Raw genomic sequence first — 13,543 nt, forward strand, 5'->3', positions numbered from 1 at the left:
TGCTATCTGTCATAAAGGGGGAACTTGGCAAGAGAAATTACTGCAGCTTCTTAAGTTGCCTCAAGTGGCCATGTGAGGAACTGCAGTTTTGCCAGTTGATGTTGCCTGGAGGCTTCTACTTAATAATCAGTATGTGTTTGATTATAATAATCTAACTAATATACTAATATCACATGTAAAAAAGAAGAAAAAAAAGTAAAAAGTCAAACAAATATAAAATTTGGTTATACTCATTTTGAGTTAGCAGTCAGCACTGCTCATACCAACATACCAACTAACTCCAAGTGTTTCAGGATCTAAAAATATATGACTGTGATGACGTGACTGTGACTCTGCTGGTTTCACTGTGAAATGTGGAGAAAAGAGTCGTGTCTGCTGCCCTTTGGCTCAGATGTGCCTTTCTGTTTTTGCTGAATCACTCGGTGCCCTCAGCTGTAAGTGGTGCTTAAAGCTAAAAATAAATCACACAGGATTAAATTAAGTAGGAATCAGATGTCGAGGTTTACTGTTAATGTTGATTTGTTAGTGATGATGCACAGGGACTGGCTCTAGGGGATTGAATTGATTTTCTGATTGGCAGGAATACTGATGTCAGCATTTGACTGGCTGTGTTTTAGGAAGGATGAGATAAGCAGCATGGTGGTCATGGTGTGACTCGCCTCCTTTTTATTAGTGTGTCATCGTTTCTTGTTGATTCCTTTTATCAGTCACAATAGCAGGTCTCAGTCAGTCTATAGTCAGGCTATATATATGAAGCCGGTGTTTTTGAGGAGTTCACTGTTTCTCAGGCTTTCACCATAATCGCAATAATGAGAGTGAGAGCAGGAGCCTAGCAGGACTTGTCACATGGAGAGAGGCTGACAAATCCCCCCTGTGTGTGTGTGTGTGTGTTGTGTGTTTGTTTGAATAGGTATGTGTGCATATAGGGTAGTGTGTCTGCCTTTCTCCTTTTCATCTCTTTAATGGTTCAGTGAACGCTGTCTCAGTCGCTAAATTCCCCTCATCAGTCAGTGACAGGCTGTGGCTTCTCTTATTGAACTAAAAAGCTGCTCAGTTTTCTTCCATATCTTTAGTCAGACTTGATCTGCATAGTGATTTGATGAGTGAATTAGTAATGGATTTTTCAGCACATGCTCTTTTAATGTGTCTGATAGCAGTATACCTGAAGCTACAATAGCCACAAAGTGCAACTTTGAACAATAGCTTCCTTTGACAGCACCTTCTGGAGACTACACGGATGTTTTCAGGACTTTAGCAGAGCTAGCATTTAGCTGTAGAGTAACTCCTAGGTAAAACTGGTCAATGGTAGTTTGCAATGGAGCATGCCCACATGTCTGAAAACACTTGCTAGCTGCTATCTGAGCGGTAGTAAAACGTTTTGCAATACAAACCAGAAACTGAGGGTATTTACTTGGAAAGTAAAATTTGTGCTAACATTTTTCAAAAGAAGAAACATTTACTTTGAAGACAAATGGTGTCCGTTTCCAGTTTGTGTCTTGTTTTTTACTGCTCAGAGAGTAGCTGGCAAATGTTTGCTGACAAGTCAGCGTGTTCCATGTGAGCTACGTCTGCTAGCGAACAGTGCAATCACAAGGACGTATTTGCAAAGAAATATTTTCAGAGTTACCCATGTGAATGGGGCTTTCGACAATCATTGAAACGCAGTGTTGCCAACTTAGCAACTTTGTCGCTATATTTAGCGAGTTTTCAGACCCCCTTAGCGACTTTTTTTCTAAAAAGCGACTAGCGACAAATCTGGCGACTTTTTCTGGTATTACTGGAGACTTATTTATGACGACTTTTTGACGTGAAAACGCGTATCGCTCTTACTCTCAACAGGCAGCGGTGCTGCCTTGGGCACCTCACCCGTGCCAAAGCGCTCCCAGTCGGAAGATAGTCCTCCCCTAGCTGCTATCAGGGCAGGAGATGTTCACACCTGTGCGTCCAAACGGCAAATGAATCGCGCATGAGCGAAGCCGCTGCTCCCGCACTGACTGTAATGCAGTCAGTTCTTTTACTGTTATGCTGTTTTGTGGATCACAAGGTTTAAAACTACTTATAAACAAACACTCTCACACACAAAGTAACTCCACCAGAGTGCCAATTTCGGGTCACTTTGCCGGTCCAGGCCCAGATAAAGGAGCAGAGTTGGAATTGTGACATCAAAAAACAATAATTGCTAAAAGAAATTTAATTTGTAGTTCTAAATAAATTCTAACTGCATTTAGGACGTTTTTTACTCACTTTATGTCTCTTCCACGATGTTATTTCTCTCTCCAACAACGTAGGTTACAATTACATTAGCATGACCAATTATGCAAATTAGACAATGATGTCATTTGGCAACTTCTAGCGGCTTTTAGGACAGCCAATAGCGATTTTCCTTACTGAGGAGTTGGCAACACTGTTGAAACGGTGACTGCCGTCAACCTCCAGCAACAGCTTACCAACCGATTGGTGAATGCCTATTTTTCCTTCACTGGTTGCCAGATAGTCACTGTGTGACTAGGGCATTAGTCACTTGAAACTACCAATATGGTGGCCAAGTTAATGTGACCTGGTTAGCGGTCATGTGACTGCAAAATCCTCAGTAGAAACTATTCTCACCTTTGTCCATAAGCCAACAAGCTAAACAAGTATACATATTAGTTCAGTGTGGCAGTGTGTATACTTTCAGAAAAGCTAAGTTAAATTACATAACGACTCGCAACCTACAAACTTTTAGCTACACATGTTAATAGCGAGATAGGTAGCTAGCTTAGCCAAGCATAAAGAGTGAAATCTAGATTAAAAAAATTAATCTTTCTAAAAAAGTTAGTCATATTAAACAAACATGTTTACTTTTTCCAAATTGAGATTTTCAGTATGCATTTTGTCTTACAACTATTTGTTCCTTTGAGTTGATTTTGAAGTAATAGCAAAATCTCATATTGATTACCATTATTACACTTACTAACCATTATTAGTGAAACATCACACATATCTGTAGTTTACAAAGGCTTCAAAATTGTGTATGTTAACGTTAATCTAACTGTAGAACTCTAATTTCACTATGAAAAAGTTATTTATGTTCCTCACAGAATTAAAATTAAAGGTAAAATCATAAGATGCACCTAAATTGTGTGTAAAAAGCTTTGAAAGTGTGTGTGTGTGTGTGTGTGTGTGTTAATGCATAAGCAGATAACTGAAATTTCCTGGAGAAACAGCCAGAGTGTGCTGCTCTAAAAGGTGGATTAGTGCTCTAAGTCTGCACTGTGCCGAAGGGCAAACCTTTATTCAAACAGATGAAGAGTGTTTTGGGTTGAACCAGAGTGAAGGTTGCCAGATTATAATCACTGCTAAAGTCAGTCAGTCGCACTAATAATACACCAGCAGAGCACACTTCACACCTCTCACTTCTGTTTATGTTTAGCTGAAATGCCCGAATGCCAGAACTTGCATTAGTTGTGAGTATGCACACACCCAGTGACTACTCATAATAGAGGTGTATTTCATATAAACATTTAAAACTCACTTCTTTATACTTCCTAACATACCAACGTAAAGTGTTGCGCCTTTTTGCCTTTAATTCTGCATAGCAAGTGTTGGAAACATTCCTCGGGTTTTGTTGATGCACATTTTTCAGCAGCACATCCATGACACCAGTCTCCCATTTCACTATATCCCAAAGGTGCTCTATTCGATTGTGATCTTGTGACTGTGTAGGCCATTTGAGTATAATGAACTCATTGTCATGTTTAAGGAGCGTTACACTGCTAGAAGCAGCCGTCAAAAGATGTCTTAAAGGCTTTAAGGTACTAATGCGTCCCAAGAAAATAATCATCATACCACCACCACCACCACCAGCTTGAGTCGTTAATAGCCCAGGATGGATTTATGCCCAATTCTGTCCCTACCACCTGAATGCTAGAGCAGAAATCAAGACTTATCAGACCAGGCAGCAGTTTTTCAGTCATCTGTTGTCCAATTTCAGTGAACCTGTGCAAACTGTAGCCTCGATTTCCTGTTCTTAGCTGACAGGAGTGGCAGGTGGTGTGGTCTTCTGCTGCTGTAGCCCATCTTCTCCAAGTTTCAGTGTCATGTGTGCTCAGAGATGCTCTTCTGCATGGTTATTTGAGTTACTGTTGCCTTCCTATCTGAGTGAACCAAAGTGATCACTCCCCTCCGACCTGCGGCATTAATGACATTTTTATTCAGAGAACCTTTCTCTTTTTCAGATCATTCTTTGTAACCCCTAGAGATGGTTGTGTTGGAATCTCACAGTAGATCAGACCGTACCACATTCAGAGTAATCTTTCTTTCTTATTGATGTTTGGATTGAACTTCAATGCACTGGCTTTCTGCCATGTGACTGACTGATTAGATGTTTTTGTTAACAACCAGTTCAACAGTGTACCTAAAAAAACGTGGCCAGTCATTGTGTATTTAGATCACAGATGTAGTAGTGGTGTTACTCTTTGCATTTAAGTCTTAGAAGGTGAGAAAGTGTACAAGTGTACTTAACAAACGTGGGTGTTGGTAATACTGTAGTATCCTTGGTTTCACTGACAGGATTTAACAGACCTCTGGCAATGAAAAGCAGTGTTTCATTGCCATTTAATCCAGAATCTTTTAAGCATAGCAAAATATGGCACAGTTTGTATTCTGTGAGCTACAAAAAAAAACATGCCACACCCTCTGAAGACATAAGTTTGTTTAGACACAGGCAGAAGCTCTTCTTTACCGAGCTTGTTTCACTGTTGTTGAAGTTACAGGCCAAAAGACTGTGGCCCGAGGGTGTGCAAGGTAGAGGGCTGAGCTGGTAACAGCGCTTAAAGGCTCACATTAGTGTTATTTCCTGCATTGCCTAGAGTGATGACTTGAGCCTATTTTCAAATATCTGTGTCTTGCTGTTTGGATAGTTAGCATACTGTAAAATGGAGATAGACTATAGAGCATTTTTCTTGTCCCACTGAGCATTCAGAGTAGGGCTGCCACAAATGATTATTTTGATAGTCGACTAGTCAGATCATCATCCATTGGACATAAAACATACAGTTTATTGCACCAGCAGCATCTGCTCTTATATAACTATCATTAGCTTACAGCTTTAAGTGTTTAAGGTATGTGCTAACTAAAAATAAAGACAAGATGATAGTTTATTAAATTTTAATGAAATTTGCAGATTGTTTCGGTGAAGTTTAATAAACTCCTTGCTATCCAAAATATAACAGGACACTGGAGTATATTCTCGAGCATCTCACACTTCTGATAATCAGTTGTCTGCTTGACGTTTATTTAGCTGTGTAAAAACTATAACTTTAATCTCAGCCAAACCGATTTACTCAGAAACAAATAAAATACAAAAAAAAAAGCCAAACAATAACATTTTTAAGTTATCTAAGTGACTTATATCATGTTTAACCTGAGTAGCGAAAGATGGCGGTGGGTTTGAAAACGATTTGCCGGAAGTCCGGTGTTCTCACGGGCTCTAGTGAGCCTAGCCCCCGGCTAGCTATCGAGCTAGTGGGTAACAGACGTCTCCGAAAACGTTGGAGCGCTTTTTAAAATATGTGGTGTCTTGATAAACTGAGCAGATATTTGAGGTTTACACAGCTACATTCTCGCCTGAAAATATGTTAAACGTTTATTTTGTGACCCAGAAAGAATAATAAGAGTAACATTAAAACTAACTAGCTGCCGCCATTGTTGGAAACTGAGCTGGGCTGCGCTATGAATTCTGGGACACAGCTACTTCTTCTTCTTCCTCGGGGTTTAACGGCAGCTGGCATCCTTGTACATGCAGTGCTGCCATCTTCTGTTTCAGTCCGTTATTACACTCTTAAATCCTACTACTTATTCCTGCGTCTTTTGTGATCTTACAAAGCTTCAAACGACGCGTCGACTATTAAATCAGTTGCCGACGATTTTGATAGTCGACGTAATCGTGACTAGTCGACTAATCGTGGCAGCCCTAATTCAGAGGCATCCAAACATGGCTTCATAGACCAACGTGACCCAGAAAACATGAATTTATTCTATTAACTATTACTGTTTTGTCTAGCTATCATGCAGCTCACCAGCTGCTCCCAAAATAAAGTATGACACTTTTACTATTTAAATATAAGCTGACGATGCAAAATCTTAAACTGAGACTGCAGTCTGTGCTTTTGGATCCAAACAGAACCGAGCTTAAAAATCCTAGGCACGTAAAATGACACGCTCGCCCTCCTGAACAGCGAAGGCAGCGCATTCAGTGTGTCGTTATTCATTTGCAGTGGTGCATCTTACTGTGACAAGAAAGAAAAAATGACAGGCTGAATGAGATCAGTATAAAGGTCTTGTTATGCAAAGATAGATAATGAGTTTGAGACGAGATGCACTGTGGGTGAAATTTCCATCTGTAGCCATCATGCCCAGTCTTTCCTGGCCCTTTGTTTTTCTTATCTTTTCCTCAGACATTTATTTTTCTCTCTCTGGTCCATTTCTAAATGGAGGACCCCGGAGATGTCGTAACAAGCAACAAAACAAACAGTGCATCGCTGCTTTGTTAAGGCGAATGTAATCAGATAGACTGGGCATTTATTCTAAATGGAGACTACATTTGTAGAGGCCTTTTTCTCCCTCTTGAAGAAAACACTGATTTAATTATACTTAACTATATTAGGAAAAAATCCTTTTTTTTCTAAATGTGTTTGCTGTAGTTCATACTTTGTTACATTTTTCTTCCCAAACACTCAAAGTGAACAATAACTGAGGGACTTAATGCCCTCACTGTAAGCTGCAATGAGTGCCTCTATTGTTACCCTGGATTACAGCTCTCTGACAAGTTTTGGGAAGCTAGCCAAAGGGGATTAATGCAGATTCACTCCTGTAATGCTCTCAGCCATCGTGCCATTAAGTCACAGTCTTCTCAGATGACCTGATAGTTACGTCATCTTCACCTGGAGCCACCTCTGATGTATGCAGTTTTTAAAAATACAGATTAACATGACATTTTCTTATCAGCTTTGTGTCAACAAGCCTTGTAGTGTAGCTGTACACACACTTGTTAAACTGCCAGGTTTTTCTGATGTTAAAAAAATTAGATCGCAATAAATCATTTCATTTCACTTACCTTTATTGTGACACTATAAGACAATAATAAGCTAGTTGTACGTGTGCGCACCCTTATGCTAAAACTGTGTTGAAGCACATTTTGATTTAATTACAGCATTCAGTCTTGTTAGGTAGGAGTTTTATCAGCATTGCACATCTTGACTTGAAAATATTTGCTCACTCTCTTACAAAATCACTCCAAATCTGTCAGATTGTGAGCGCATGTCTTGCACACAGCCCTCTTTAGCTCACAGATTTTGTGCTGGATTTAGGTCTGGGCTCTGGCTGGGTCGTTCCAAAACTTTAATTTTCTTTTTTTCTGGTGAAACCATTCATTTGTTGATTTGGTATGATTTGTATGCTTGGGATTTCTGATCAAAAGTTTAGTATTTGACTAAAACCACAGTTCCAGCAAAAGAAAAGCAGCCCCAAAGCATGATGTTGCCACCACCATGCTTCACCAACCCTGCAGTTTTTTAGTGTGTAGTACACAACCAGTTCTTGCCTGAAAGTAGGGCTGGGCTATATCATACCGTTCACGGTAATACCGGTGTAATGTTGGGCAACAATAAGAAAATGAAATATCGCGATAGAATATGGGTAAAACGCGCATGCGCAGTGCCTTTGTTTACATACGCACATGGCGGCAACGCAGAATGAAAAGAGCAAAAGCGGATCGTTAAATGAAACGGAAGAACCAGAATTGGTTTGTAAAAATGCTGCAACTACAGTGGTATGGAACTGGTTTAGCTTTAGTCCGTCAGATACACAACAAAGCACATTTTTGGTAGCGCATGCTAGCGGGCCGTCGTTATTACCGTGTTTTTTGGAAAATACGGCACACTTAAAATCAATCCTTTGATTTTTCTGAAAATCGATAGTGCCCCTTATAATCCCGTGTGCCTTATGTATGAATTCTGGTTGTGTTTACTGACCTTGAAACGATTTTATGTACACGGCGCTCGAAAATCTGTCAAATGTTTCAGTACGACCTTGCTAAGCTACAAACCCGCACTGCTTGTAGGATTGTTGGAGTTTTACGGCTATTGTAGGCAGGAGCCTCGCGGAGTGATACGTACTGTGCTTCAACATAATATTACCGTATTGTGTGTGTATAACCTCTTTTTAAGTTTTGTGGATATTATACATGGTTATGCTGAGGATATGTCGGCCAATTTCCACTGGAAATGCCTTTTGGTTAAACTGTCAGCAAGGAATTTGCATTTGCACTGTTAAATTTTTATATAACTTTAATGTGAATAAAAAAACAGCTGCTTGTTTAAGTGAAAATACATTGGGTTTTTTTTTTTTTTTTTTTTGCACTAATAAAGTTGTGGAGTTGTAAAGTATTTTGTCTAGTGTCAATTATATCATCAGTTATATCGTTATCGCAAATTTTCAAATGTATATTGTAGGGCTGCTCAATTAATCAAATTGTAATCTCGATTATGATCTGGGCTTTCAACGATCATTAAAAATGACTGAGCCGATTATTAGCTCCTCCCTCGTGCTTTACTCTCGCGCTGCTCCATGTGGCAAATCGAGCGCACCTCTCTGCATTTCGAACACGTGTCACAACAATTAAGAGGACCCGAGGGAAGCTCGGAAAGCCAGGCAGAAGTTATTTGGAGAGGAGAGTGACTGCCGTTGGTTGAAAAGAGAAGTAAAAAAAACTTAAGTGGTGTGGAAACATTATGGGTTCGCGGAGTCAGACGTGGATCAAGTAGACACAGTGTGTAAACTTTGCTACAGTGTCATAGCTGCACCACAGAGCAACACTGCAAAGTTCACTAAATATAGATGTTTACATTTTTCATTTATTTTTTATATTGCAAACATTTGCACTGTTATCAGTATTTGCACTATTTTATATTATTTTTTGTTAAATAAATATCGTCAAATAATCGAGATCTCAATTTCAGTGAAAATAATCGTGATTATCATTTTTGCCATAATCGAGCAGCCCTAGTATATCGTGATAAATATTTTTGGTCATATCGCCCTGCTCTACCTGAAAGTACTGGTTGGTACTGGTTCTGGTACTCTTTCAGTGGTGCTACAGGTCTCTTGGCAGCCTACCTTACCAGTTTTCGTCTTGTCTTTTCATTAACTACAGTGGTCCCTCGTTTATCGCGGGAGTTACGTTCTAAAAATAACCTGCAATAGGTGAAATCCGCGAAGTAGCCAACTTTATTTTTTACAATTATTATAGATGTTTTACGCCTTAAAAGCCATCACTACACACTTTATACACTTTTCTCAGACAATCATGAACATTTTCACACTTTTCTCTCTTGTTTAAACACTCGCAAAGTTCAAACCTTGTAGAAAAATAAGTCCAGTATTATAGAATGAAACCAAAGATCAAACCCTGTTTTCAGGTCCAGAACATGGGAATAGAGCAGCTGTGAGAGAATTCAACATTAATGAATCAATGGTAGAGGAAGCAAGAAGAATGAGTTAAGTAAAGTTTGAATTATCTGACTGTTTTGTTTCGCTTAATGCGCCTTATGGTCCGAAAAATACGGTAACTTCTACCTTCCTTTAGCATGTCCAGAAGTTCAACGTTTTGTGCGATGGTTAGCATCTTCCTCTGCCTTCTGGGTGCTACCGCAGCTGCCTACGTTTCGTCAACATTGTTGTGTTTGTTGGGGAGAAAACTTAGAAACATACAGTACAGCACTTCAGAGTCACACTGCTAGCGATCGAAGATTTATGTAAATTTGACAAGCTGAACGCATCCTGTACAGGAGACACGGCACAGAGGAGAGTGATTGACGATGGTCTACAGCCAATCAGGATGCAGAACACAACAAAAGCATGCAAAATTGCACATAAATCTGTGAAACAGCAAGGCCACGTTAAAGCAAGGGACCAGTGTACAAGACATCGTCGTATAATTTCTCTGATTTTTGACGACTGTCTTCACTGTGTTCCATCTAATGCTGTGGAAACTGTTTTTGTACCCTCACTCCACCTTTCAACGATGAGATCTGATGCTTTGTAAGTTCTCTGTGCCTTTTGCTGTAGCATGCAATTGAGTGAATGTCAGGAAACTCCTGCTAGGAAAACTGAACTTTTTGGGACTTCTCTTCACAACACAGAGCTGACAGTTACAATACTCTTACAGGAATACAGTTACCGCAGGTAGGACTGTCTGCCTCTGTCCTGCTTTCATCAGTGCTGTAATCCCAGAGAGGGAGCCTGCTAAATAGCTGGGATCTGATGTCACGCACGCACAATGACACCTCTGTGGACCTTTGCTACTGTAGCTTCACCGACATCCTTCTTTTCCTTTCCTTCTAAGCCTTTTGCTTTTTTTCTGTAGACTCTTGCTGCGACAAATGTGATATAGTACAGACTTCATGCAAAGTGCCACATCCTCACACATACGCTGAGAGTTAATGAGCACCAGAGGACACCAACAGTACTGACAACAGACACGTTTCTATTCTGAGAGTCTGTTTTTTCATTGTTATTCTAACCTTTCTGGGGTTTGACTGTGGCCGTTGAAGGAATCCATTTACTTCCTGCTAACTGTGAGGTTTTCCTTCATCATTATTATTTACCATTTATTTCTACGAGTATTGCAGTATTGATACTAATAGAACTGTTTTCTATTCCTATTTTCATCCAGGGTTTGCTATAAACAGTTTTCACCATTTTAATTCCCCGTCCAAATATTTCCCTTCAGCATTTCCACTTCCTCTTCAGGTCGACTGTTAGTGCAGTGATAAAAAGCGGAGGAGGAAATGATGTAACAGGGAAGTGTTTTTATTTGAAGGAAGGCAAACAGAGCAATTCCTTAATGAAATCTATGGGTGGGACTGTTTACCCAGAGCTCGCTCGCTCTCCCTCGCTCCTGAACAGTGCGGGCACTGTACGGTGCACGGGCAGCATGCTGACACTGGTTTCCACATGCATAAAAAGACATGCTCAGTGAAAACTGTGTCTGTCTTCAGCTTAGCTGCACTTTCACCATTAAGCCAATAAAGTCAATGTTATTTATAAGCAATAAATCCACTTGGTTAGACATAGGAGATGATCATTGGTTGGGTAACGCTGTCACATTAACAGCAGTTAAAGCCCTTCTCCCAGCTCTGAAAGGTAACTTGCCCATACGCGACCTCCACAACCTATCCCAAGTCTTGAGCCACGTCTCACCTCTAGCGTGGTCTCTTTCTCCCTCTCTGTCTGCCAGGATTCGTCCTCAGCTGCCCAAAGAGAAGATTGAGGGCTGTCACATCTGTACATATGTGATGCCAGGAGAACCCCAAGTGGTCCTGGGCAAGGACAAGGCCTTCACCTATGATTATGTCTGCGATATGGACACCCAGCAGGAGACGATCTATACCCACTGCACCGAGAGGCTCATCGAGGGTTGCTTCGAGGGCTACAACGCCACAATCTTTGCATATGGACAGGTTAGTCAGCAGGTTTTTGCTGCACACGTATTGGTAGAAGGGCATGGAGCGTTGCCTTTTTTTACTCATGTTAACAGCACACCGGTATGGCATGAATATACACAAGCTCAGTCACATATTCACATTGAGTCAAAGTTTTGCTCAAGGGAGCGGCACGCCTTCTAGAAACAAAAGATTTATGGCATCATGTGATATGAGGCTGATTTCATTTTCACATTGGTAGGCAGGCAATAAAGGCCAATATGTTCCAACATGTCCTCATCACCACAGCTTTGTGTTACCTCTAATAAATTAGAATAAGAGGGAATGATAGATATGGACGTTTGTTATCCAATCAAAACGAAGTAGAAAGTGTCTGCTTCACATTATGCCAGAGCAGGAAAGTAAACCAAGAAGTCAAAACATATTTTATGGCTTTAAACATTATAGACTAACATGCATCCTGAAAGCAGGTGATTGGTGCCACTCTCATCTCTGAAGCTATGGCAGCCAGTTCCACAGTTGCTTTGCAAAAAGACTGGAAACAGAGGAAAGCAGCGAGGTCATTTGCCCATTTTGGTTTTGAAATGGACAGATATGCAAAATCCTTTTGTTTTATGTAGAGGTTATAGTTCTGCAAGTGTATAATTGTGAAAAAAGTGGATGATGCATGTATTGTACGGTAACATTAAGTGCAATGCAAAACAGCTCAACTATCTAAAGTGTTAGGCTCTATTTTTTCTTGTTGCCTGTTCTGACCAGTGGCGGTGATGATCCAAATATCGATAACTTCCGATACCAACAGAATTAATTGCACAGTGATTTAGTGTTCGTTAAAGTGCGTTCAGATAATTAGCCTTAATTAGTTAAAAATACTGGTACTGGTATCGGCTAGGGGTGGGGAAAAAATCGATACTGTGTAGTATCGTGATATTTTGTTTGCTAATAATGTATCGATACAGCAGAAATCGATATTTTGTTACAAAAAAGGTTTTTGTGCTCTGACTTCAGAGCATGTTGATCCTTTTTCTGAGCAAGAATCCTGACATTCCTTCACTGTCCAAATGTGTTTAACTTTTTATGGCAGAATAAACATGACAGTTTACTTATTTTAATTTAAGACATGTTTTATTTTAATTAAGTTTAAAACTTTTTTATTTAATGTCAAATTATATTTTGTTTTAATTTACTTTCAAATTCTTCAGTTGCTGAAGGGGCTGCATAGTTTTCATAAACTGCATAGTTCAGAATAGCTATAATTGTACCAGATGGTTGCGTTCAGTTAAGTTGGACTAGACTGTAATACAAACCATTCAGTTTGTCAACAATAAAACTGAAATGAGAGAAAGACTGAGTGTGAGACTTTATCAATATTCATTTTATCTAATATCAAAGTTTACCTTTATGTACAGAATCTGAATATCGCAAAATATTTTAAAAAATTGCAATAATATCATATCGTGCGTTAAGTATTGTGATAATATCGTATTGTGGGATGTATGGTGATTCCCACCTCTAGTATCGGCAGTACTGGCACTGCTTTTACTTGGTATCAGATCGATAGCAAAATCGCACAAAGCTACTCTGGACACAAATACGTGAACTTCAAAAGTCTGTGCATGTTTGTGCTGCACATGTCATTTATATGTCATAGTGTGATATAAACTGTGGCTTTGCTGATTTAATGTAGTCACAAATCAAAAAAAGAACAACATTAATTTAATGCATCAGTGTGGAAACAAAGTAAAAATCACCTTGAGTGGTGAACCAGTCACTCTGATCATTGTTAATCCTTGCCATCGACACAACACCATGTTTTGGCCTTTGTGAATATGAGTGAAGGCCTGGAACAGCCTCAGCATGACACCAATGCTTTACTCACAGGCAATGGAGGACAGGAAGGTGCAGCCACACTGAGGACTATAGAGGCAAAAAATAACAGCTTAGTTTTATTCAGTGTGATTTAAAGGGTTTTTGTAATGAAATTCAATGTACAAAGAGACACTCTGTCATTGAACAACTGCTTTTTAAACTCCCCTCTTCTTACCCTTCCTCTGAGCTCC

At 39.7% G+C, this 13,543-nt stretch overlaps 1 protein-coding gene across 5 annotated transcripts in view; it reads left to right on the forward strand.

Moving 5' to 3' along the window:
• The window catches only part of LOC102795123 (kinesin-like protein KIF21A), a 50,836-nt gene that overhangs the window by 12,260 nt on the left and 25,033 nt on the right, over positions 1 to 13,543 (forward strand). For all 5 annotated transcript variants that reach the window (XM_087831190.1, XM_087831191.1, XM_087831192.1 and 2 more), the window contains exon 2: positions 11,279 to 11,501. In XM_087831190.1, the coding sequence (XP_087687316.1) occupies positions 11,279 to 11,501 (223 nt within the window). The remainder of the gene's footprint in view (positions 1 to 11,278; positions 11,502 to 13,543) is intronic.

This window comes from Neolamprologus brichardi, chromosome 17, assembly GCF_056152115.1.
Source record: "Neolamprologus brichardi isolate AB-2024 chromosome 17, ASM5615211v1, whole genome shotgun sequence".
Taxonomy (NCBI): Eukaryota; Metazoa; Chordata; class Actinopteri; order Cichliformes; family Cichlidae; genus Neolamprologus; species Neolamprologus brichardi.